At 46.1% G+C, this 27,882-nt stretch overlaps 1 protein-coding gene across 6 annotated transcripts in view; it reads left to right on the top strand.

The window, feature by feature from the left end:
* GSK3B (glycogen synthase kinase 3 beta) overlaps positions 1 to 27,882 on the top strand; it is a 267,577-nt gene that overhangs the window by 193,209 nt on the left and 46,486 nt on the right. For all 6 annotated transcript variants that reach the window (XM_073309439.2, XM_073309445.2, XM_073309401.2 and 3 more), the window contains exon 8: positions 8,556 to 8,651. In XM_073309439.2, coding sequence (XP_073165540.1) covers positions 8,556 to 8,651 — 96 coding nt within the window. The remainder of the gene's footprint in view (positions 1 to 8,555; positions 8,652 to 27,882) is intronic.

Here is a 27,882-nt window from a genome sequence, read left to right as displayed (position 1 = left end):
TCAGTTAACCTGCCTGTCTTATTCCTGAAGCCCCACACTGTATCAGGAGAAAAGTTACATTTTATTGGCTGTTTCCAGAGCCTTACTTTACGTTGACAGTCTGTGCAATTTGATTCTGTCTCCCCAATTGTTTCTGGTTGTTGCTGGCAGTTCAATCTCTGGGCCATCTCATCACAAAGAATATCAAAGTGGATATGACAGCGTATCTTGCTGTTACTAGTTGATTGATGTACCTCTCCCAATGAACATCATGGTGGACTCTAGCAGACCACAAGTGGCATTCTCTGCCTGCTTCAGAACCCCGAAATGTCAGTTTCTGAAATATGCCAGGCAGAGATGTGGAGAAACCCACTGACTTTTGTCAAGCATTAAGCATTGGACTTGAATGTCAGGGCAGATGCCAAGTTTGGGAGAGCAATACCACAGTCTGTTGGATATAGCTGAAACCCTTCATCCCAACAGCCAGAGGAGGTACTGCTTTCCGCTCCCCTACAGTGGGGTCCACGCTAACATACACTGAAGAATGAACTTACCTTATAGTAACTGTAGTTCTTGGAGTTGTTGCACTCAGTGTGGATCCCACTATCTGCTTTCCATCCCTAGTTTTGGAGTCCTCAGCTGCCATAGCAAGGGAACAGAATGAGAGTTGCAGCCGCTCTGCCCTTTGTTCTCACATGGGAGTATACGGAGGCTCCGGGCGTATGTGCACTCCTGATAGACACTGCTATTCAAAACAATGCAGTTTTGAATGACTGAGGCACATGTACACCTGCTGTGGGATTCACACTGACTGCAGCATCTCAAAGTTCCATGGTTACTACAGGGCAAATAAGAGTTCGTTCTTCTTCCTGTGAGAGTCATCCTGTGAAACATAAAAGCAAGTTTGTGTTTTTAAAGGAGCAGTTCATTGTCTGAAGGTAAGTCTGTTGCTGCAGTTCCCACATCACCATTAAGAAATCGTCTAAAGAAAAGGAGATCCTCATCTTCTCCAGAAGAATATGACTGTGATAGTGACCTAATCCATTAACCCCGGGTACTGACAGGCCTTCGTCTGTCAGTTTGTAACTAAACAGGAACCACTTACAAGAAAAAGATAATGAAGGGCAAAGTGGTTTTCCCATTCCAGAATTACTAAAATTCCATTCCAAATGGTGCAGTCCAGACTGAAAAAATGTGTTGTTAGAGCTTCTCTAAAATTATCTCCATGTGCAATGAGACAAAGCCACCAAGTGTTCTTCTGTTCCCAACCTGGACAGCGACGCCTTGCGCTAGCAGCTAGATTACGTCTGTTATAGAAAAACTCACAGTAACTGTCCCCTCTCTTCCAATGCCTCTCAGGCTGGATGGGGAAGAATAATTTTTGTCTGGTATTCATGAAGGAAAATGTTAAAACATGAGAGCTGTAAAGTGTCAGGAATCTAACCAGTGAGTAATTTTATAGTCTGTGACACTTTTACTGAGCTGAGTGCTAAAAATGGATTGCAAATATGATATATGGCTCATACTCAAATATCGAGGTACTATTTTGGGCTCAGTTTTTGAAAAAATAAATATATAAATTCATTTATAGTAGCTAAATGGCGAAGAAAAGCTGCGTCTACCAAAGAAGAAATTGCGGGGAAGAATGTTTTTTGTCTTCTGGATGTGATCCTGCGTGGAGTTAAAGTATGCCATTGGGATGGGCTGTCTGTGCTACAGAACACCTGCTAGCATTGACATGGTTTAAAATTAATCCTTTCTCCCCTTTCATAGAGGAAGTGTTCTGGCATTTCTTGCCATTGTGCAACCCCCTCCCTCAAAAAGTTCAGTTCTTCCTCTGCATAATGTGATCTCCCCACTTTCAGCAATTGCTGGCAGCATAAGATGAACAATTGTGTGCATGTCAACCATGGCAATGAAGCATCTTACTAAGTTAGTGTATGGTTGTGCTTGTTTCTGTTAACAAAAGAAATTCATGTTTCTGGTTGGCTTTTTTTTTTTTTTTTCCCCTTTCCATTTAATGTTATGGGACTCTGTCAGAGTTGTAGCTTTCTTTCCTCTGTCGCCCTTTCAGATTATTTACTTCAAATTTGATTGTATTGTAGATTGAGATTCCTCCATCCTAAAATCTTTTAATAAGTACTTGGCACATCTCTAGCACCTTTCTTCTGCAGTTCAATTTGTAAACAGCTACTTAATTACACCTTTCAACAAACCAGTATGAGAGTAGTAGTTTTTTCTTGTGAATATTTGTCAGTATAAATCCCCACCTTTAGGAGCATGTGCACTCCTAGAGCAAATCTACACAACTACTTATGTCGATATAACTTACGTTAGTCAGGGGTGTGAAAAAGCCACTCCACTGAGCAACACAAGTTACAGCAACCTAAGCGTTGTCAACACTAGCTCTATGTCTGCAGGAGATGATCTCCTACCAGAATAGTTTCTGCCTCTCCCGGAGTTGGAGTAATTATGCCAACAAGAGAACCCTCATGTGCAAGAGTATCAGGAAGTGTCTGTCTCTGCATTTTTATGCAAACTTACTGTCTTCAATACTGCCAAGGCTATCTAGGATTTGAGGCAAAAGGTTCCTCGTATATAGCATGGAAGTTCTAGTATTCCAAATGAATATTGATATTTTCAGAGAAATATTGCTGCATTCCAGTCAGACACCAGTTTCATCTAGGATGTGCTAAACTGAATTTGAAAGAGTTTGGAATATAATCTAAAACTACAAATGGTTCTTTGGAAACAGAGGAGGAAGCTAAATCAAAGTGCTCTGAGTTGATCTATTCTATAAAGATTCTTCACAATAGTTTCTGAGAGCCTTCCAGCAGTGCATTAAGTGACATGACTAACAATTATCACATTTGTCTTATCTCCAGAGGAGGTAAAGTATGTTCAGTGGAGTGTCTTGTTTTTGTCAGGGTTTTTGTTTGTTTTGTTTTTAATGTACATGTTGCTATGTATGCATTAGAGAAGGCAAGATCAAAGAACTGCACCTTGCACTTGGAGTAGAAGGTGGTGAGGTTTGTGATGGTCTTTAGCTCCTGCGGGAGTTCATTCCACAGTCTTGGACAGGCCACTGAGAGAAAGTTCTGTCTCCCACACAGCTAGTGTGTGGTGAAGGATAAGTAGAGCTGTATGTCACCTGCATGTTCCTGGTTCTTGAGTCCGTGTCCTCTGATCAATTCACCTAGTGGTTGTATGTAGACGTTGAAAAGGACTGGAGAGAAAATCGATCCTTTTAGGACTTCATAAACGAAGGGTCTACTGATGGAGTTGCATTTTCCCATAATTACGTGTTGGGTATGTCCCTCCATAAAGAACTCAGACCATTTTAGCACATAACCCTGGATGCCTGCTACCTCTCTCAGGCAAGACAACAATATCTCAAAATCAACCATGTTTAATGCTGCAGAGAGGCCAAGGAGGGTAAGAAAGGATGTCTGTTCTCTTTCCATTGATAGGAGATCATTCATCAGTGCCACTCAGGGCTGGCCTTACCATGAGGCGACCTGAGGCGGCCGCCTCAGGTGCCAGACTGGGGGTGGGGGCGCCTCTAGAACCCAGAGTGTAGAGAATTGTGTCTGCTGCTGGTGCCTATGTGTTCTCTCTGCTCTAGATGCACAGAGACGATGGAGTGCTGTGCTGGAGGAAGGAGGGCACAAGAGACATAACAGGCAGGCAGGAGAAAAGGTGAGAGGGAATAACAGAAAGTAACAGGAGCTTCCACGAGACAGAGGAGGAGGAGCCTCTTATGATCCTCTCTAGCACCCCCAGGAGCCTGGACTGATTAACACCAGCTTCTTAGGGAGCTTCCTGTTTCCTGCTGCTTCCCTGAACCCACTTGAGGAGAACAGGCAGTCAGCTGAAATAGTAGGAGCCAGTTAGGCCCTTAAGACACTGATATCTTCCGTCACTCAGGCCCTGCTATCAGCCTGCTTCAATTGAGTGTTGAGAGCCACTATAGCCGGCACAGAACAGCAGTCATGAGTGAAAGACGAAAACACCCCTCTGGGGCAGCATTCAGAAAAAGAAAGAAAGCAAAGGAAGCTTTTCTATCTAAGCAGGAAAGGAACTCTCTTGAGATACGTAGACACACATGTTCACGGTGAGCCTTCCGGCCCCAGTGAGGATGAGAGTGGTGAGGAGATGCCTGATCTTCCAGTTAGTCAGAGTGCAGGTGACCTGGCAGCTACTGCAGCATCCATATCTCCATCTCAAATGGATGTAACCATGCACATTCCTGAAGAAAAGTGTAGATCAGAGAAGAGTGTGGTGGAGGTGCAAGAAACAGCTGCTGCTGAGTTTAGTTCCTTAAGTCTAGATGATCCAGGACTGTGGACCCACTTGAGCAGTAGCCTGAGGGACTTCCTTGTACTGCGTGGGCCACAGCAAGTAAAAAACATCATGTTCCCCAAAGACAACGAAAATAGAAGTTTCCGTCCAACGCATTACTGGCGTGAAATCCCCAGTGGTGACAAAGTTGAGAGGCCATGGCTTATGTACTCAAAAACCCAGAATGCTGCATACTGTTTTTGTTGCAAACTCTTCCAGTCTAATGTTCCAGCCACATTGGGTTCTACAGGAACAAAGGACTGGAAAAATCTGGCTAGAAATCTGGCATGCCATGAGAAGGCAGCAAATCACCAGAGAGCATTCCACAGGTGGAAAGAGCTTGAGATGAGACTAAGGTTAAAGGCCACCATAGATGATCACCATCAAGAGAAAATTGCATCAGAGTCTCTTTACTTGCAAAATGTTCCAAAAAGGCTCATTGCCATTGTAAGAATGCTTGCTACCCAAAACCTTGCACTCCATGCCACTTCAGATCAGCTGTATGTGCCAAACAATGGAAACTTCCTTAAAATTGTGGAACTGATGGCTGAGTTTGATACTGTACTCCAGGAGCATCTAAGAAGAGTCACCACCCAAGAAATGTACACACACCACTACCTTGGAAAAACTATTCAAAATGAGATCATACAGTTACTGGCAACAAAAGTCAAACAGAAGATTGTGGCAGATCTGAAGTCAGCAAGATATTACTCTGTTGTTCTGGACTGCACACCTGACATCAGGTATAGGGAACAAATTACTTTAATGGTGCGTTCTGTAACAACAACAGAACCTAGTGAAAATGTCCCTGCAATGGTGACTGTCAGAGAGCATTTTCTAGAATTTATTGACATTGATGATACTACAGGAGCTGGTATGTCAAATGTGCTTCTTAAAAAGCTGGAAGATAACAGGAATTGCGATAGCTGACATGAGAGGTCAGGGCTACGATAATGGTGCCAACATGAGAGGAAAGAACAGAGGAATGCAGACACAGATCCTTGAGCTTTTTTTGTCCCATGCAGTTCTCATTCATTGAACTTGGTGGTCAGTGATGCAGCCTCAGCTTCTAGTGAGGCTGCTGAATTTTTTAATGTAATTCAAAGCATCTATGTATTTTTCTCTGCATCAACTCATCAATGGCAAATTTTGAAGCAACATCTGGGAACATACTCTCTGACACTGAAACCACTGAGTGCCACATGATGGGTAAGCCGAGTGGAGGTGATAAAACCTATCAAACACCAAATTGGGAACATAGATGATGCTATAGTTGCCATTATGGAGGATAATACTATGACAGGAACTGTTCATGCAAGAACAGTGGCAGAGGGAAATGGAATCACCAGAAACATACATAACTTCAAATTTCTGTGTGGCTTAGTGTTGTGGCATGACATACTGTTTGAAATAAATGTTGTAAGCAAGAGACTCCAAGATGTTGACCTTGATATATCTGAAGTAATGGAACAACTGGACAAAGCAAAGTCATTCCTACAGTCCTACCGGTCAGATGAGGGATTTCAAAACATTCTGAAGAGTGCACAGAAGTTGGCAGAGGAACTTCACACTGAAGCTATTTTCCCACCCATTCAAGAATACAAGTCACCGAAGAAGACATTTTGATTACGAGGTACAGGATAATCCCATAAGGGACCCCAAACAACAATTCAAAGTTAAATTCTTTAACCAGGTGCTAGATTGTACAATACAATCAGTTGAAGAACGTTTCATGCAGCTCAAGGAACACAGCAGTATATTTGGGATGTTGGATGATATTCCAAAACTCCACACTATACCTGAAGAAGCCCTACACCAGCAGGGCACTAGAGGCCGTGTTGACACATGATGACATGTGCGATATTGATGCGAGTGATTTAGGTGATGAACTGAAAGCCCTTTCAAGATACATTTCAGCAGGATCAACTCCAAAGGCTGTTCTGGAATATAAGTGCACAAATAAGATGACCACCCTCTTTCCAAATGCTTTTGTTGCTCTGCGCATACTTCTAACACTTCCTGTAACAGTTGCTAGTGGAGAATGCAGCTTCTACAAGCTGAAGTTAATAAAAACACATCTACGCTCCACAATGACACAGGAGAGGGTGGTCGGCATTGCAACCATCTCAGTAGAGCTTGAGCTGACCCAGACTGTGGACCTTCAGGAAGCAGTTCAAATCTTTGCAACCAAGAAGGCACGGAAAGCACCACTTTGATTATTCAAACAGATAAAAATGCCAGTGTTTACTATGCAGACAAGAAAAGTTACATTTGCTGTTCAGGTGTTTTGAAAGTTAAGTGTCACTTAAAATTTTTGAACAAGGCATTTTAAGTTGTTAGTTCCACTCTTCTCATGGTACTGCTCTGCTACCTACCCCAATAAAGGAGAACAGGAAGAAGACAGAATTCTACTATACTTCAGGAACCTTGGCTGCAAGGCAGCCTGCCAGGCGAGCTGTGAAGCCAGGACTCTTGGGCTTTCAGGCTCTCAGCAAATAGGCAGGCTACTGTGGAGCCTGGCTCCAACGCTCCTGGCAGGTGGGCTGTGGGGGAGTCAAGGTGGAAAGCTGACGGGGAACTTGCCTGGTTTCCTTCAAAAGGTTCATTGAAATTGATAAGTTCCTGAAAAACGTTTTACTTTCAATGAATTGGTGGTTCTGATGGAAAGGCGTTCTGTTAGAAAATTTCCAATCAGCTCTAAGTGTGGTCTTTCACTCATAGGTTGCTGGTTCAAATCAAGCCTTAAGATGTTAGCAACCGCACCCATAGAGATTATTTTACCAGGTTCTGGTTGACATCCATTGACAGGTGGTGGTATAATGCAAGCTTGCACTGCTGCAGCCTGGATTGTGATTTTTATATGGTTAAATAGAAGATTTTATTTGCCAAAGCAGTCAATCCCGCATCTTACACAACTATTAAATTCACACTCAAAATTAGAAAATAAATCGAAACATGAGATTTTTAAAAAAAACTATTATTCACTTTTCATAAATTTCAGCCACAGCCTTTAATTACTTGAGATGTGTTTAACCCATGCCTTTTTCTTTCCCCAGTCTCTTTGCACTTTCTGCTTATTTAAAAAAATTCTATTGATGTAAAATAATACAAAACTTCATGAATACAGCTGACAGTATTCAGCAGGAGGTTTTTCATAACATCTAGACATGTTCCTGTTTATCCTTGAATTGAAATCCTAGTGATGAACTGGCAACATGACATGAATTTCCATGGCAAAAGATTTGTCACAAGGCTGTAACATGACAGTGAGCTTGTCTGTCAGAAGAGGCGCCCAAGTTTCAGCCTTCCTCTCCCACAGTGCTTTCTGTAATGGCAGAACCCAGAGTGACTGAATTTAAACAGAAAGCAGTGGACTTCCAAATTTGCTGAGGAGTTCTTTTGTCCCTCTTAAAGGATTTGAAGTTTTTCTAAGATTAATGTTAATTGAACAAAAACTACTAATATGTAAAACTCACCAAATCATTTCATATATACAATCACATTTCTTTATGGAAATGTACATACAGATAACATCACACTGATTGTGGTGTTATTATTATATAAACATAGATCCTTCTATAGTTGAATTCCTAGAATAAATGTCTAAACTACAGGTACGTGAATTGAATTCCTGTACGTTAGGTGAAGTTAAGTTAACACTCCGTCTGCATTTAGATATGAAAAAAATCAATCTCCATCTAATAAAATGTGTTCTGCCTCTCTCAGCAGTGCTTGTCTGATCTTTTAAGTTCATCAGAGAGCTCTCCCTCATGACTATTAAAATGCATTCGGGTGTGCTATTGCTCATTACCTTAATCAGGGCGTAAGACTGCAAGCGACAGCCTATTACATTAAAGATGTTCATCAAATAATTCTTTTTATAAAATTCCTAATCTGGAGAAATTCTGCTCTGTTCTCTTTTGAAGCATCATTGTATTTGAGAGAGATGCCTGAATTTTATGAAAAGCCTTCAACAGTTAAGTAAATTTGCAAAATTTGAACTGTCCAGTCTGTTGTGACCCAAGTCTCAGTGCATTGCAAAAGCTGCTTGGTACCAGTGACTAGTTACGTTTTGCCAGACACTCTATTCCTACTCTCTCTACTATACTGCACATTACAAAAAAATGACATTCCTTATTGTAAAGTTGATCGTATGGTCAAGCGAATTTTATTAGGACGTTTATCACTTTGTAGATCTGAAGGATATGTAAACAATTTCTTTTTCACCTTTCTAGGTCCTGGGAACGCCTACAAGGGAACAAATTAGAGAAATGAATCCAAACTACACTGAATTCAAATTCCCTCAGATTAAGGCACATCCATGGACTAAGGTGAGGCTGTCTGAGTTGGATAATGATGGTGTGTGGGGTAAATGTAACATTGCAAAGTTTAAGTCCAGACCTTGATTTCTGTGCTTGGTTGCTTTCAAACTAACCTGGGACCCTGTAGTTGAATCAGAACCCAATAATTGTTTCTGTAGGGAAGGAGCACGAATGTACCTAGGCTCTGCATTGAATTGTCCATGGCTCTGTTTTTTTGTGATTTGCCCATAGACATTTTCCAGGCTGGGTATGTATTTATAACCCATTACAATGCACTTATATTCCATCATAGCACAATTCTTGACCTGTGCAAAGAATCTCCTATAAATAAATACATTCTTTAGAGGTGGGTGATGCACTCTTATGGTACAAATACATCATCTCTGAATACAGGAGTGAGACCCACAGTGCAAATCAGTCCCATTTCCCATCTCATAAACATAGTGAAGATCATTAGATTTGGAACCCCAGTAATATGGACTAGTTATTTTTTCTTACATTACTTTTAAAAGATTTTTTTTTAGTTTGTTTCCATGGAAGAGAATACTGCTACAGAATTTCTCAATAGCAAGTTAGGAAACCCAGCAACACAAATATGATGATTTTCAAATGCTGAGGAATGAAGTGCATGGATTGGCTTGTGGAAGAGTAGATACAGTCCCTCAGTTTTGCCAGTGATTAGTTCAAAATCATTTTGGACCAAGCCTTTCACAGTGCTAGAGGCCCCGAGCAGATGATGTAACCTACTTCATGTTCTTTGAGATTGTGGGCTATGCACATTACTGGAAGTCAAATCAATATTTTGGTAATTTCTTCTCAGATGTTCTAAATACATGCTTCCTCTCCCCAACGATCCTGGGTTGCATTTCCAGATCTTAGTTCTTTATTGCATGTTGGTTCCAAGACTGAGTGATTTATAATACTCAGAGGCCGTTAAATCAGCAAACCTGTTTATATTATGTGTTAATAGAAAAATTTCTGAGATAGTAAAATTTATGGAACTCCATGAAGATTAGGCTTACTTTCATTATTTCAAAATAAATAATGGAAAAAGCTACAAAAATTAGCCTAAGACATTAAAACAGTGAAGTTGTAGTGGAAAATGGTTCTAGTGCTGTATCTGAATGACTTGGTGTTGAGGGTGGGCTTTAACTGAAGGCAGTATGTATTGGAGCCATAGCCTGTCCTCGTGCCGGAACACATTATAAGTAATCAGAGTTGAATATCTAACCTGCTTATACATCTCCTCTACCATCTGTAGATCCTTAGGTGTCATTTGTTTGCATATGGGTGCCCCTTGGGCCACAGTAGAGACCTTTTTGTAAAGCTGGTGAAGAATATAATGTGATCTTCATGCAGAAAGTGAAACTGAGAATTCCTTCTATTTTTACCTTTTATACGCAAGTGAGTGCTTCTCTGGGCTTCTAAATGACCACAAATGAAATCAGGCAAGCATAGAGCAATGAGAGGAGCTTGCCAGAAGGTTGAATTTCCTTTTGCATTAGCACATGGGATTGTTTTGTTTTGGTATTGAGAACTCTGCTTGCAACATTATACCTCATTCTCAGTTTGTTATACAACAACAAACTCCTCCCAATACCAGATGGGTGTAGAACAGCATCTAAATTAATTTATTGGATTTGGGGAGGTTGACCAGATTGAGTTTTTTGTTCTTTCCTTGCCATTTAAAGTCTCAAGTAGCAAAAAAAAAAAAAAAGTCTAGAATGTCCTTTCTAACTATCATCTTTCCCTACTCTTTTAAAAACTCTCTTCCTCCAACGTTTTGCCGTTCAGCCATGAAAGTTTTCTGGTCTTCTTGTGTCATCTCTGATGGGATGTGGGGAAACAGTGCTGCCTCTCCTGCCCTTCAAATTTCCCACCTGATAGTTATCTTCAGTTTCTTTTAAACTAGAGTTGCAGAAACATTCATTTGTTAAATTGCAGTTGTTGAGCAGAGCGAAGGAAGGAATGAAAATTAGAAGCATTTGTTATCATTTTTATTAGAATGACCTATGAATGTGTACTGACAACCATTACAGGTTGTCTGCAGGGTTTAATCTCCAGAACTTTCAGCATCAAATACAAACATCTATTACTTGAGCTAATGGAGTAACTTGTTAGCTGGCAGCATTAATAAGTTCTGTTCTTTTCTGTGTGGGCTGGCCATGGCAGGGGCATGACAGACACTTTACTTTACCACATCTCCATGCTAATGAAGGCGGCTAGGGAGTTCTGATGTAGAACTCCATTGTCTGCATTTTGTTCCTGAGCCATACATTGGCCACTCCTGACACACATGGATGTGCTATTTCATCCCCCATATTCATAGTATTGTTTCTGTTCACTAGTGGCTGGTAGGTCAAAAAGAGAGCAGCTGCTGCTGCTACTTTTGGTATCTAGTAGGAGATCTGTTTCCTCAAGTATTAGAGCAACTGCTTTAATATCTGAGAGTCCCGAGTTCAGATCTCAGCAGGAATATATCCCTCATATTGGCATCCAGTTTTAGGCATAAAGCAGGATCCTGAGCTTAAGTTTTATTGCTCTGTACACGGAGTTAGAGCTCACATTACCTGACGCAGTGTAGAATGGTCAATACCAATACAGTGGAGATGTCCATGTACAGAACTATGGCTAATGACATATAGTATGAAGGATTGTTTATGTGTTCATATTAGAGTAGTGGTGTGTGATTCCGGTACAAACTCAGTTAGTTTGAGAACAAATCTTTGAGTGACACCAGATTTGGCACTTCTAGCCGCCTTACTGTTTAAAACCTAGTTCAGAGTGTATGTATGTCTAATTCTCCAACATTACTGTGTATAGGCTCAGATAGATGGATAAATTCCAACTTGCTAGGAGATGAAGACAGAAGACAATTGAACCTTCTGCCGCAAAGGGAACAGATAAGCCTAAATTTGCCCCTCAAGAAGGGGAATTATAAATTTGCCTCTCAAGAAAGGGTATGTTCTTTTCTAATATTTATACCACAATCTTTATACTTTTTTGTTCTTGCATATGTCCATTACACTAGGTATGTGTGCATCTTGTGCACGAGTGCCACAGAGTTTTCCCTAGTGGTACCTGCAGGGGCAGCCACACCTGCACCCTGCTTTTCCCTGTGCTGCAAGTTGAGGACATAAATGAGTGGAGTCACCCCTCACATCTTGTTGGTCCTGCTTTGAGCAAGGGGTTGGACTAGATGACCTCCTGAGGTCTCTTCTAACCTTAATAGTCTATGATCTTTCAGTTCCTTTTTACCTTCAGCGATTGGAGTGTGCTGTCAGGTCATTCCTCCGGCAAATGTGCTGTCTTAGCTAGATGACATTAGACTGTTGTTGTGGTTGTCCGTAGTAAAGGAACTCCAGTCTCCACCTGATACCAGGGGCGCCTACACCAAGGTCCCTGGCTTCAGACCCTGATCTGGATGTCACAAGTTGATGCCCATGAGAGACCCTCACTCTCATAGCTTGAAGTGCTTGGGTGAGGGTCGCATTAGGGACAGGTGTTTGATTTACTGGAGCTTCACAACTGAGACCAGCTGCTTCCTTGGTACAGGCAGCAGAGCCATCAACTGCGTTTACAGCAAAACAAAGGTCCATTTGAGCCACCCAAGAGGCCTCTGCAGCTGTGAAGGATCTATTGTGCTTCTTGGTATGGCTCTTGCTGGTCATTCAGCTCCATGGTACCTTGCTGGGGCCATCACACATGGTGCATTTGTAGGCTTTCATGTAGTGGTCTGCTACAGTGCCAGCTACACCAGGTCTTGTGCTGCTTCCCTTGGTCTGAATGCCAGCTCTGAGACCAGCAGTAGCTACTCTGGCTCAGCACACAGTACTGATAACCTGGTGTTGTTGCCAGTATTGTAGGCCCATTGTAGATCATGGTCCTGATCTCCAGTGATACTGCCCAGTACTGCTTTGCACTGGCCTTTGGAGTTCTCATGTTTCTCCTCAAGAGTCTGAAGTGGGTTCCTGCATCTCTCACTTCTGGGAATCCGGGGCATCCTGCAGGGATTGTTCCCATTCTTGGAGTTATCTTGAGTAGGTCAAAAGAATGGGTGTGCCCAGTCTAGGCACAAGTCCCTTCAGCCCCGTCAATGGCCCTAGTGGGTACCATGGGATATGTCTCCAGTGTCTAGATTGTTATCTCTGCTGCATCACAAAAGTCAGTCACTGAGAAGATAAGTTTCACTGCCTAGTACCGGCAGACTATCTAAAGTCTGTACTGGGCAGCCACTACACTACAGAAATATATCCCCAAAAGGGAGAAGTTTCTCCACACAGGCCACTCAATGTTGGTACCAAGATCCCACGGGGCACTGAGGCTCAGAACCGCCCATTACTTGCTTCAGGCAGGTCTTCTACATTGGTCATTCAAGACCATCCTCAATAAGGTTCTAACCTGCCTCTTCTGAACACCTCGTCCTCCTTACCAGATGAGACCCTGGTACTGGAGATGACATCTCTAGTATCGGATGATTTTAAGTCTCATAGACTTTAAGGTCAGAAGGAACCATTATGATCATCTAGTCTGACCTCCTGCACAGCGCAGGCCACAGAATCTCACCCACCCACTCCTGCAATAAACCTTTCACCTATGTCTGAGCTATTGAAGTCCTCAAATCATGGTTTAAAGACTTCAAGGTGCAGAGAATCCTCCAGCAAGTGACCCATGCTCCAAGCTGCAGGGGCAGGCGAAAAACACCCAGGGCCTCTTCCAATCTGCCCTGGAGGAAAATTCCTTCCCGACCCCAAATATGGCCATCAGCTGAACTCTGAGCATGTGGGCAAGACTCACCAGCCAGATACCCAGGAAAGTAACTCAGATCCCACTCCATCTAACATCCCATCACAGGCCATTGGGCCTATTTACCATGAATATTTAAAGATCAATTAATTGCCAAAATCATGTTATCCCATCATACCATCTCCTCCATGAACTTATCAAGCTTAATCTTGAAGCCAGATAGGTCTTTTGCCACCACTGCTTCCCTTGGGAGGCTGTTCCAGAACTTCACTCCTCTGATGTTAGAAACCTTCGTCTAATTTCAAGTCTAAACTTCCGGATGGCCAGTTTATATCCATTTGTTCTTATGTCCATGTTGGTACTGAGCTTAAATAATTCCTCTCCGGTATTTATCCCTCTGATATATTTGTAGAGAGCAACCATATCTTCCCTCAACCTTCTTTTGGTTAGGCTAAACAAGCCAAGCTCCTTGAGTCTCCTTTCATAAGACAGGTTTCCATTCCTCGGATCATCCTAGTAGCCCTTCTCTGTACCTGTTCCAGTTTGAATTCATCCTTCTTAAACATGGGAGACCAGAACTGCACTCAGTATTCCAGATGAGGTATCACCAGTGCCTTGTATAACAATACTAACACCTCCTTATCTTTACTGGAAATACTTCGCCTGATACATCCCAAGACCGGATTAGCTTTTTTCACAGCCATATCATATTGGCGGCTCATAGTCATCCTATGATCAACCAATACTCCAAGGTCTTTCTCCTCCTCTGTTACTTCCAACTGATGCATCTCCTGCTTATAACTAAAATTCTTCTTATTAATCCCTAAATGCATGACCTTACACTTCTCAATATTAAATTTCATCCTATTACTATTACTCCAGTTTACAAGGTCATCCAGATCTTCCTGTATGATACCCTGGTCCTTCTCTGAATTGGCAACAACTCCCAGCTTTGTGTCGTCCGCAAATGTTATTAGCACACTCCCACTTTTTGTGCTGAGGTCAGTAATAAAAAGATTAAATAAGATTCGTCCCAAAACTGATCCCTGAGGAGCTCCACTGGTTACCTCCCTCCAGCCTGACAGTTCACTTTTCAGTATGACCCACTGTAGTCTCCCCTTTAACCAGTTCCTTATCCACCTTTCAGTTTGTATATTGATCCCCATCTTTTCCAATTTAACTAATAATTCCCCATTTGGAACCGTATCAAACGCCTTACTGAAATCGAGGTAAATTAGATCCACTGCATTTCCTTTGTCTAAAAAATGTTTCTTTGTCAAAGAAGGAGATCAGGTTGGTTTGGCACAATCTACCTTTTGTAAAACCATGTTGTATTTTGTCCCAGTTACCATTGACCTCAATGTCGTTAACTACTTTCTCCTTCAAAAATTTTTCCAAGGCCTTGCATACTACAGATGTCAAACTAACAGGCCTGTAGTTAACCGGATCACCTTCTTTTCCTTTCTTAAAAATAGGAACTATGTTAGCAATTCTCCAGTCATATGGTACAACCCCATAGTTTGCAGATTCATTAAAAATTCTTACTAATGGGCTTGCAATTTCATGTGCCAGTTCCTTTAATATTCTTGGATAAGGATTACCTGGGCCTCCTGATTTAGTTCCATTAAGCTGTTTAAGTCCCATTAAATTAAGCCCATTTAGTCCCATTTGGCTTCTACCTCAGATATGGTAATATCTACCTTCATATCCTCATTCCCATTTGTCATGCTACCATTATCCATCGCTAAGCTCCTCATTCGCTTCATTAAAGACTGAGGCAAAGTATTTGTTTAGATATTGGGCCATGCCTAGATTATCCTTAACTTCCACTCCATCCTTAGTGTTTAGCCATCCCACCTCTTCTTTCCTTTTTTTCTTCTTATTTATATGGCTATAGAACCTTTTACTATTGGTTTTAATTCCCTTTGCAAGGTTCAACTCTACATGACTTTTAGCCTTTCTCACTTTATCTCTACATGTTCTGACCTCAGTAATTCCTTGCTAATCCCTCCCATCTTCCACTCCTTTTATGCTTTCTGCTTTTTCTTAATCACCTCTCTGAGATGCTTGCTCATCCAGCTTGGTCTACAACTCCTGCCTATGAATTTTTTCCCCTTTCTTGGGATGCAGGCTTCTGATAGCTTCTGCAACTTTGACTTGAAGTAATCCCAGGCCTCCTCCGCCTTTAGATCCATAAGTGCTTCAGTCCAATCCACTTCCCGAACCAGTTTCCTTAATTTTTTAAAGTTAGCCCTTTTGAAATCAAAAACCCTAGTCACAGATTTATTTTTGTTTATCCTTCCATTCAGTTTGAACTGAAATTAGCTCATGATCACTCGAGCCAAGGTTGTCCCCTACAACCATTTCTTCTATGAGGTCCTCACTACTCACCAAAACCAAATCTAAAATGGCATCCCCTCTTGTCAGTTCAGCAACTGCTTGATGAAGGAATCCATCAGCTATCCCATCTAGGAAAATCTGAGCCCTATTATTACTAGCACTTGTCCTCCAGTCTATATCTGGGAAGTTAAAGTCTCCCATGATCATGCAGTTCCCATTAGTATTTATTTCATTAAACACATTGAAGGGGTCTCTGTCCATATCCAGATTAGATTCCGGCAGTCTATAGCTCACCCCAAGCACTATCCCAGGGGAGGCTCTAGTAGCTTTCTTCCCCAATGTGATTTTTGCCCAGACCGATTCTGTCTTATCCATTCTATCGCTTCTTATTTCTTTACAGTCTACCTCATCATTGATATACAATGCTACTTTACCACCTTTGCCTTTATTTCTGTCTTTCCTAAACAGCACATACCCGTCAGTACCTGTAGTCCAGTAATGACTACTATTCCACCATGTTTCTGTTATCCCTATAATATTTGGTTTCCCTTCCTGCTCCAGTAGCTCTAGTTCCTCCATTTTGTTACCTAGGCTCCTTGCATTGGTGTACAAACATCTTAATTTTTGCTGTTTGGCCTCACTCACTTTCTTCACCTGATTAGGCACAGACATTCTACCGCCAGTATCACCTATTAGACTGGTATCCACACTGCCCTTCCTCTTTATGTCCATTCTCCTACCCACAGCTGTATCCTTTCTTACTTCATTTTCTTTCCCCTCAATGTTGAAATCTGGTGTGGAGATTACCTGGACATCTCCCAACCACCTCCCCCAAATTCTTAGTTTAAAACTCTTTTAATCAGTTGTGCCATCCTCCATCCTAGAAGTCTATTTCCCTCCCTACTCAGAGGGAGTCCATCCCGAGAGAACAGTCCTCTGTCCATGAATGCCTTCCAGTGGCCATACATCCCAAAGCCCTCCTTTTAGCACCAGTGGCCTGAGCCATCTGTTGAGCATCATAATCTTGTCACACCTTTGTTGCCCTTCTCTAGGAACAGGCAGAATTCCACTGAAGATCACCTGAGCCTAGATTTCCGTAAGCGTCTTCCCCAGCCTGGCATAGTCTCCCTTGATATGTTCCAGCAAGAATCTATCGGTTTCATTTTTTCCCCCATGAAGGACGATCAGTGGATTCTTTCCCGCTCCCTTTAGGATCCTCTTCAGCCTCAGGTCCACATCCCATGTCTTCGCCCCCAGCAGAGAGCACATCCTTCTGTTCTCTGGATCAGCTCTGGTTACAGGCCTGTCTATCCTTCTCAGTAAGGAGTCCCCAATCACGTAGACCTGCCTTGTCCTGGTGACGGTGCGATTCTCCAGTCTATCACCTGTTCCCTCTGGCTGCAAGTCCTTTCTATTCCTATTGTCCCTTGTAATTCTCTTCAACCCATCCTGTATCCTCCTGGGGCTCATATTTGGTGTTGTCTCCATTGACTCTTCCCCTTTTCCTATAGGACTACCAAGAACTCTCAAAAAGGATAGCTGTGTCCCTAGGAATATATAAATAGAGCTTTCAGAGAGAAGTCCCCACCAACTAGACGTTTTACACCTGGCTGCAGCAGGGGAAATTGCTCTCCTTATAAATGAGGCAGTTACATAGCCTTTACAAGCTTTATGGCAAACCCCCTCATCCCTCACACTGGTGGCAAAGCACACAGAACACAAATACCAACTGTTCTATTACAAACAGTTTTATCCACACCCCTCACTAGGCTCTCTGATCATGGCAGGAGTAAATGTGAGACACCGCCAAGCTAGAGAAAAGCACGTCCTAAAGAAAAGGATACAAAGAAATTGGGCATTTTTGGTAGAAATGTGGGTTAGTCAACTGAGAAGTTACAGCTATGTATAGCAAACCATCAGCCCCTGTTTGCCTATTATGATTATTCAAATTGGGATGTTACGTCCAAATTCCTCAGTTAGCTGCCCAAGGACACGAGGGGCGAGTTTGTCTTTCCTGATGGAAGGTTGACTGGTCGCAAGGTCCACTCTGGAGGCCTCCCTAGATGCGGCAGACTCAGCTTAGCTGCCAGAGTCATTGCAACAGCCATAGCCATGTGCCACTCCTCATAGCTCCAATCATCAGGATTTCCTGTAGAAGTACAACCCGTCCATCTCGAGATCATTTATGCTTATCCTCCAGTACCATTGATTCCCAAAATAATTCTCAAGCTGAAGCAAGAGTGAGGCAAAATGATGTTGTGCCAGCCTGGGCGAGGTAGCCATGGTACTTGGACCTGTACAAGTTGTCCATCAAGGAACCTTAACCTTCCCCTGCCCCCACCCCCACCCCCAACCTCCATCTTTAGTCACCGAATCATGAGCAGGTGTTGCACTGTAACTCTCAGTCACTACGCCTCATGGCCTGGTTCTTCAGGTAGCTAAACCCAGAGGAGGCACACTGTTTGGAAGTAGAGCATAATGTCTACTTAATAGAAGAAAACCATCCACCAGAGCTCCTTACCGTAGTAAGTGGAAGGGTTTTTCTACCTGGGTGGCTAATGACAATGTGTCTCCCACACAATCAATGATTCAAAAGATTTGGGACTGTTTGTTGCACCTAAAAGAGTCAGGTTTGGATGTCAGCTCCATCAAAGTGCGCCTTGCTGCAATATCAGCGTTTCGTGCCCAGGTAGGACTGTATTATCTAAGGGTATGTCTACACTGGCAGAGTTACAGCGCTGGCAGTTACAGCGCTGTTCAGAGAGCGCTGAAGGGAAGCTGCTGTAGTACGTTCACACTGTCAGCTGCCTGCGCAATAGTGTGCTCACACTTGCAGCAGTATTCAAAGCAGTGCACTCTGGGCAGCTATCCCACAGAGCATCTCTTCCTCTTCAGCCACTAAGAGTTGTGGGAAGGTGGAGGGGGTTGCAGGGCATCCTGGGTCCTGTCCCACTGCCCATGATGCATTGCTTCGCATCCCAGAAATCCCTGTGCTTCCGTCTGCATTTGGTGCCATCTTTCAATAGTTCGTGTACTGCGCTCCCTGCTTCTTCAGTCTGCAGGAATGGATCCCGCACTGTTGACCAGTATGCTGCTCACTCTGCCCAACACGTGATAAGTGGCAGTGGAGTTATTCCTTAAACTACAAAGGCCAGAGGAGTGCAACATTGATCTCACAATGGGTAGTAGCTGTGACACAAGATTGGTTGTGGCATTCACAGAGGTGCTGACCACAGTGGAATGCCGCTTTTGAGCTCGGGAAACAAGAACTAACTGGTAGGATCACAGCATCATGCATGTTTGGGATGACGAGCAGTGGCTGCAGAACTTTTGGATGAGGAAAGCCGCGATCATGGGACTGTGTGATGAGCTCGCCCCAGCCTTGCGGTGCAAGGACACAAGAATGAAAACTGCCCTGCTGCTGGAGAAGCGCATGGCTATTGCACTGAGGAAGCTGGCTACTCCAGACTGCTAACGATCGGTTGCTAACCAGATCGGGGTGGGAAAGTTGACCATTGGAGTCGTGTTGATGGAAGTCTGCAGGACCGTTAATCGCATCCTGTTCCGAAAGACCGTGACTCTGGGCAACCTGCGTGACATGGATGGCTTTGCACAAATGGGCTTCCCTAACTGCGGAGAGGCAATAGATGGCACACATATTCCAATTCTGGCACCAGACCACCTCACCACTGAGGTAATTAATCGCAAGGGGTATTTCTCAGTGGTTCTCCAGGCACTTGTGGATCACCGTGGGCGTTTCACAGACACTAACACAGGCTGGTCCAGAAAGGTGCATGCCACACGTATCTTTCAGAACACTGGCCTGTTCAGGAAGCTGCAAGCAGGGACTTTCTTCCCAGACAAGAAGATCACCGAAGGGAAAGTCGAAATGCCCATTGTGATCCTGGGAGATCCTGCCTACTCCTTAATGCCGTGGCTTATGAAGCCATACATGGGGCACCTTGACAGCATCAAGGAGCGGTTCAACAACAGGCTGAGCAAATACAGAATGACTGAGTGTGCTTTTGGCAGTTTAAAGACCCGCTGGCGCTGCATATATGGGAGGCTGGACCTGGCCAATGACAATATTCTTATTGCTGTATGCTGTACACTCCATAATATTTGTGAAGGGCAAAACTCAGGCCAGCCTAGGGCCCCACAGGGCTCTAGACCACCCTTTTGAGGGTATGGTCGAGGACGGCTTGCCAGTTCGACCTTTGGATCCTTCCCATCTTACTTTCTCATCCCGTCTATCCCCTTTCTACCGTGCCTGGTCTCAAATTACTTTGGACCACTGGGTGCTCCGCATGCTAGAGAGGGGATATTCCATCCAATTCTGTACCCTCCTGCCCCCCCTCCCCCTTAACCCGCTTCCCCGTCCCTCTTCAGGGACCCCTCTCACTTGACACAGAAGTTGCTCGAGATGCAGTCCCCCCTCTTGGTAGGGGCAGTGGAGGAGGTTCCTCATGAGCTAAGGGGCAAGGGTTTTTACTCCCGGTACTTCCTAATACCAAAGGCCAAGGGGGGCCTCAGACCCCTACTGGACCTGCGACAACTCAACAAATACATAAAAAAACTCAAGTTTCACATGGTCTTGCTAACCTCCATTGTCCCCTCACTGGATCCAGGAGACTGATACGCCCCCCTCGACTTGAAGGATGCGTATTTTCATATTGCAATAGTCCCACATCACAGACGCTACCTCAGATTCGTGGTGAACCCAGGCCGCTACCAGTTTGCCGTCCTCCAGTTCGGACTGTTGACTGCCCCGCGAGTATTCATGGCATGTATTCAAAATGCATGGCAGTCGTTGCGGCGTTCCTGCGCACGCACCAATTACAGGTTTTCCCATACCTCCATGACTGGCTGATCAAGGATTGCTTGAGGGCCCAGGTGGAGGCTCAGGTCGAGTTTATAAGGAGGACCTTCCTCGACTTAGGTCTCCTCCGGAACGAGGAGAAATCCGCTCTGTTCCCGGTGCAGAGGATAGAATTCATAGGCGCGGTCTTGGATCTACTCAAGCCAGAGCGTACCTCCTGGAGGCCAGGTTTCACTCATTTCAGGACATCATACAAGGCCTCAGACAGTTCCCCACGATGCTGGCAAGAAACTGTCTAAAGCTGCTGGGACACATGGCCTCATGCACTTATGTGGTGCAGTATGCCAGGCTCAGGCTGCGCCCACTTCAGTCTTGGCTGGCGTCGGTGTACCAACCAGCCCGAGATGCATTGGACAGGGTCATAACCCTGCCCTGTCTGGTACTGGACTCCCCCCTATGGTGGCTCAACCTCAAATGGTGTGCGCAGAGGTACCTTTTGCCAGCCCTCAGCCCTCACTCACCTTGGTGTCAGACGCCTCGGATCTGGGTTGGGGGGCTCACCTAGGGGACCTCAAGACCCAAGGCCTCTGGTCTCCGGTGGACCTCGCTCTTCACATCAATGTCAAAGAGCTGAGAGCAGTGCTTCTGGCCTGCTATGCTTTCAAAGTGCACATAACGGGCAGAAGTGTTTCAATCCTCGTGGACAACACCTTAGCAATGTTTTATATCAACAAACGGGGGTGCACGCTCCTCTCCCCTGTGCCGAGAAGCCCTGGCGCTGTGAGATTTCTGCATAGAGCACTCGATCCACCTGCAGGCCTCATACCTCCCAGGGGTGCGAAACACACTGGTGGACAGCCTCAGCCAGACCTTCAATGGCCACAAGTGGTCTCTTTGGCCAGATGTGGTGACTTCAATCTTCCAGTTTTGGGGCTCTCCCCAGATGGACCTGTTTACCACTCCGGGCAACAAGAAATCTCAGACATTCTGTTCTCTCGGGAACCACAGTGCGAGGTCCATCGGGGACACCTTCCTCCTCTCGTGGGAGGGCTGCCTGCTGTACGCTTTCCCACCCATCCCCCTAGTCCACAGGGTGGGTCTCAAGATCCGCAGGGACTGGGCTCGAGTCATACTAATAGCGCTGGCGTGGCCGCATCAGCACTGGTTCACCTCACTCCTGAAAATGTCCATAGCAGCCCCTCTCACCTTACTGCTGGTCCCCAACCTGATCACACAGGACCAGGGCCGTCTCCGGAGCCCGAATCTGGAGTCACTCCACTTTACGGCCTGGGCTAAGTGCCACAGAGCTCTCTTGTTCGGACCAGGTCAGACAAGTCCTCCTGGGTAGTAGAAAGCCCTCCACCAGGGCTACTTACCTGGCTAAGTGCAAAAGTTTCTTCATCTGGGCGGAGCAACATAGTCAGCCGCTGCTCCTCGCCCCCATGCCATTTATACTGGACTACCTCCTTCACCTAAAGCACCAGAACTTGTCCCGGTCATCTATAAGGGTCCACTTGGCCATTATCTCCGCCTTCCACCCAGGTTCAGATGGCCTCTCGGTCTTTGCAAACCCCGTGGTCAGTCATTTTCTCAAGGGTTTGGACAGGCTCTTCCCACACACGTGTCAGCCTGTCCCTGCCTGGGACCTCAACTTAGTCCTCTCCAGGCTTACAGGCCCGCCATTTGAACCTCTGGCCACCTGCTCCCTGCTATATCTCTCATTCAAGGTGGCGTTCCTCGTGGCAATTACCGTGATCCGACAGGTCTCGGAGCTCAGGGCCCTCACGTCTGAGCCCCCTTACACAGTTTTTCATAAGGGTAAGGTTCAGCTTAGGCCTCATCCAGCTTTTCTCCCAAAGGTTGTCTCCCATTTTCACATGACCCAGGACATCTTCCTCCCAGTGTTTTATTCCAAGCCACACTCCTCCGATAGGGAGCGCAGGCTGCACTCACTGGACGTGCGCAGGGTCTTAGCCTTCTACATAGAGAGAACTAAGTCGTTCTGGAATTCTGTCCAACTCTTGGTAGCCGTGGCAGACAGAATGAAGGGCCTTCCGGTATCTCAATGCATATCGTCATGGATAACATCCTGCATTAGGGAGTGCTATACCCTGGCAAAGGAGCCCGCTCCGCAGATAACCTCTCACTCTACCAGGGCCCAGGCCTCCTCTGTGGCATTCCTGGCACAAGTCCCTATTCAGGAAATCTGCAGGGCAGCCACGTGATATGTACATTTATGTCGTATTATGCAATTACATAACGGTCCAGGGATGATGCGGCCTTTGGGAGAGCCATGCTCTTTTCTGTGGATAACTTTGGCCCCCACCTCCTGAGCTCTAGCTTGTGAATCACCTGCTTGGAATGGACATGAACAATCACTCGAAGAAGAAAAAATGGTTACTCACTTTCTCATAACTGTTGTTCTTTGAGATGTGTTGTTCATGTCCATTCCAATACCCACCCTCCTACCCCTCTGTTGGAATAGTTGGTAAGAAGGAACCGAGGGGGCGGGGGGCTGGCAGGGCTCTATATTGGGCGCCATGAAGGCGCCACCCCACAGACGCTGTTAGGGGGAAAATCTTCCGGCCTGCGTGCACGCGGCACCTACACACCTGCTTGGAATGGACATGAACATCACATCTCAAAGAACAACAGTTACGAGAAAGTGAGTAACCGTTTCTTCTTCTTCGAGTGATTGTTCATTTCCATTTCAAGCAGATGTGTGCGTGCCGCATGCGTGCGAGCCGGAAGATTTTTCCCCTAGCAGTGTCTGTAGGGTCGGCCTGGGCGCCCTCTGGGGTGGCGCCTTCATTGTGCCCAGTATCGAGCCCTGCCGACCCCCCTACCCCCTCAGTTTCTTCGTACTGCCCTTGACGGCTAGCTGGAACTTCGCTCACTCTGGAACTTCACTCACTCTTGCAGCAAGCGCCTTAGCAGTGTCTTTGTTCTTAGTGTAAGTAGTTTTTCTCTATAGTTGTACTTATCACATAGTTAGTAGTGTTTGGTAGATAGTTTCCCCTCTGGGGGTATGCCTGGGTCTCCGGGGTTTAAACTCTGTGAGTCCTGTGGCAAGTTTATGCCCAAGAGTGATCCTCACTCATCCTGCCTGTGGTGCCTTTGTGAGACTCACCAAAAGGACAAGTGTTGCATTTGCAAGGGTTTCCGCCCGCCCAAGAACCCTTAAGTACAGAGAACAGAGACTGAAACTCCTGCTCATGGAGGCGGCTCTGAGACTGCAGTCCGACCTGGGACCCAACGATCTGGCAATGAGCACATCCTCTTTGGTGCGCAGCGCTCCAGCACCAACGGTGCGTGAATCGGCCAGACTAAGGACTCTAAAGCCCACTAGCACCACCGCTCTTTGGGACATAGGGTGTCGGCATCAGTTCAGCACCGTTCTCCATCTCCAGTAAAGAAGAAGAGGCCGGCAAGGGGCCGGTCACCCCCTTTGAAGCCTGAGGGGCCGGTGCCATCCGCGAGTGGCTCAGCATAGCCCACGTCCACTTCACTTCCACCCAGGGTCTTGTTGACTCCTGCCCTGGCCAGGGTCCAGTCGAGTCCAAACCCTCCTTGGTCCCCAGACCATCTGGTGGACATACAACCACCATCGACACCGGAGGAGTTCAAGGCAGCAACGGACCTGATGCGCCTCCCAGTGCCGTCCTCCCCCCGAAAGAGGAACAAGTCTCCTGCAACCGCACAGCCCGTTTCACTCCAGGGGCAAGCCAACCATGATGGCTCTTCGGTCTCCATCTCCAGCACTGCCCGCACAGACGCAGGAAGCGCTCTGCTCCCCAGAGTCGAGTCGTCGTTCGTTGGCAACCCAGGGGACTGCTCCTCCTTGGTCGTCTTATTCGGAGACCTCAGAGTCAGAGGTGTAGACTAGGCTCGATGGAGCAGATCGCGCAGCAGAAGATCATGGTCCGGGCACAGTCACCAACCATACCCGGCACCATGGCAACCACCTGCTCAATGTCCCTTCTGGACACCCTGCCTGTACCATCAGAGCCAGGGTCAAGTCCATGGTCTGTGCTCCAGAACGGTGTCGGTGTCCTTGGCGTCGTTTGTGCCACAGCGCCAGCACTGCCAACGACGGCGCCGCCCTCGACCGGAGTGGCCCCGCCACCTCCCATGGTTTCAGCACTGATGCTTCAGCCAGCCCTGGCACCGGCTCCCCAACTGACGGCACCGGTGGAAGCCTCAGCTCCGTCCCTACCAACCTCGACGGTCTCGGTCCCACCGGTTTTACCTGCCCCAGCACCGGCTGCAATGCAGAGTTCTTCATCGTTGCCTGTTCTACAGATCGAGTGCTGCGTGCCGAGGGACTGCGGGGGGGCTGAAGGCAGTGAACTGGGTCCACCTCCGGTTCTCTCTTCCTTGTCTTCACCCGACGAAGCGGTCGCGGGAACTTCACCGGCCCCAGCTTTGGAGGACAACCGGGTTCTTCAACAGCTTTTGAAGCGAGCCACCCAAAGCCTGGGGATTCAGGCAGAGGAGGTAGAAGAAGACTTAGACCCAGTTATAGACATCCTGGCTCCCTCCAGCCCATCCAGGGTTGCATTGCCATTTATCAGGTCAATAACTGAAATGTCTAAGAACTTGTGGCAAACCCCTGCTTCTCTGGCACCTACGGCCAAGAAATCTGAGCGCTGCTACTTTGTTCCCTTTAAAGGGTATGAACACTTTTATACCCACCCTCCTCCAGACTCTGGTGGTCGACGCAGCCAATCAGAGAGAACATCAGGGGTTTCAAGGCTCCACCCCTAAAAACAGGGATGCCAAGAAACTGGACCTGTTTGGCCAGCAGGTCTACTCCCCAGCAGGTCTACAGCTTCGTATAGCCAAACAGATCATAGTAAGCCGCTATGGACAAAACACCTGTTCGTCCATGGCAAAATTTACAGAGGTTCTGCCCCAGGAAGCTCGGGAGGAATTCTCTGCGCTCATGGAGGAGGAGAAGTTGGTCTCCTGAACGTCTTTACAAGAGGCCCTGGACGTGGTGGATGCGGCCTCTTGCACTTTGGCCACAGGGGTGGTTATGAGGAGAGGCTCCTGGCTACAGGTCTGTGGTCTTCTCGTGAGGTCCAACAGACCATTCAAGACCTTCCCTTCGAAGGTGTAGCTCTCTTCTCCAAGAGGACGGATGAGAGACTTCATAGTTTGAAGGACTCAAGGGCTACCCTTCATTTGTTGGGGCTTCACACGCCTGCTACCCAGCGCAGACAGTTTAGGCCTCAACCTGCTCCTCGTCCTTATCAAGCACAGAACTGCCAGGTCGCTCTGCATAGGCGGAACAGGAGCACTCGGAGGAGGCGATGTCCTCCCTCTTGGCAAAACTCAGGCCAGCCTAGGGCCCCATAGTAATTCTATGGCTACAATGTAATTTAGGGCTTTTCTACATGGGAAAAACTACTGGCATTACTATACCAGTATAATTACATTGCTGTAGTTATGAGATAAGCTAAACTACAGAGAGACCACTGTTATTCCAAATAGGAGTGTCCACACAGGAAGTTATACTGGTATAACTAGAGCGGTATAATTATAACAGTGTAGTAATGCTGGGAAATGTCTCCAGGTAGACAAACCCTGAGGCTGTTCAGAGGGGAAAAAAAAATCTTCCCACCTACAACAAATTTCTTTCTGTCTGAAGCTGGACACTTGTTGTGTCTATTTTCAGAATGTCTCCAGTCGTATTTCCCAATACAGCCTTCTCTAACAAAATCAGTATGGGCAGAATCATCTACTTTTATTTACATTGATTTCTTCTGAAGCACTTATCTTTGGCTCTGTCTACTTTTACAGCAATTAAATGTCAAGTTACCAAAATGCACAGTTGGCTGCCGATGAAGAACCAAAATAATTCTCACCTACAAAACTAACCTTGCATCAGACCACCCTCTACCCCCTTCAGCCCAACCTTTTCCAAAAGCCAGGGGGGTGGGGGCTTTACAGTGTGCCCAGAAAATCAGCAAGTCTGGGCTGTGATGGACTAAGGAGGGTTTCATGTTCCTAGATTGTGAACATCCAGCAACAAGTTACAGAAGAAACTATCGCTTGTGCTTTTCCAAAGGCCAGTGTTTGATTCTTTCTTTTGGTAATAGCTGCATTGAGTATCACGAAAAGAACTAAGACAACTTTGGAATGAGGTGTAGTCCCCAGTAAAACAATGGAAGAAAGAAAAGTGACAGTCCTATAGAGTTCATGTATGTCCCTCCAGGGAATGATACATGCTATCTATTCTTTTTGCATAATTGTCAGCTCTTCTTTGAGTGCTTGCTCATATTGATTCCAATTAGGTGTTTGTGAGCACAGTTTTCCGGAAGATTTTCTCCTAGCAGCACCTGTTGGGTCGGCTCTGGAGCCCCCTGGAATTGCACTTTCATGGCGCCACATATACGGCCCTGCCGACCCGCCGCCTCTCCAGTTCCTTCTTACCGTCAGTGGCGGTCATCAGAGCATTTTGTGTCTCGTCTTCAGCGAGCAATCCGCTCATCGTATTTTCTGTAAATAGTTAAAGATAGTTTTTAAAAATTGTAGTAGTTAGACAGACATCTGGACTTCGGGTACTGGGGGGGTGTTTCCCTCCCCTGCTTCCCCATCCCTCTCCTGGGCCGGGGGCATGTCTCGGACCCAGGGGTTTAAGCCATGCAGGGTTTGCCAGAAGCCTAGGCCAAAGGGCGACCTACACTTGGCTTGTCTAAAGTGCTTGGGGGAGTCCCATCACGCAAACAGGTGTAAGATCTGTAGGAGCTTTCACCCCCGCAAGAGGAAGGAGAGGGATCACAGATTAAAGTTGCTGCCAATGGAAAGCAGCCCTCAATCTGAGTCAAGCCCCATGGACACAGCACTGGGCTTCTCAGCATTGGTGCACAGCACTCCGGCTTCAGTCCAGGAGGTGCTGAGGAAGGACTGGGGGGTCAGAGACCCTCAGCACTGGCATTCCCCGGCATTCCCCGAACATGGCGCAGGATCAATCTCGGCACTGCTCTCAGTCTCCTGTCCTGAAGAAGAAGCACAGGAAGACTGATAGAAGGCACTCCCCTTCCTGTGCACAGGAACATGAACCCAAGGGAGGGAGACCAGTGCAAGACCTCCCCTCCCCTCCAACTCAACAGCTGGCACCATCGACTCTGGGCCCCTGGGAAGGACCACTGAGTCCGGTGCCACTGGAGGAGACTCAGGTGTAGGATTTGGACCTCCCTTCCACACCCGAGACTTATGAGGCGGCGCAGGACCTGATTACATTGGCAGGTCCTCACTCCCCAGACCACGGTGTCACAGCACTGATCTCGAGTCCCCAGTTGACTCAGAGGCCACCAGTGCAGTCCAGGG

Source organism: Lepidochelys kempii, chromosome 1 (assembly GCF_965140285.1).
Source record: "Lepidochelys kempii isolate rLepKem1 chromosome 1, rLepKem1.hap1, whole genome shotgun sequence".
NCBI lineage: Eukaryota > Metazoa > Chordata > Testudines > Cheloniidae > Lepidochelys > Lepidochelys kempii.
Note: the sequence above shows the minus strand (reverse complement) of the source record. Positions and strands in the feature narration are given on the sequence as shown.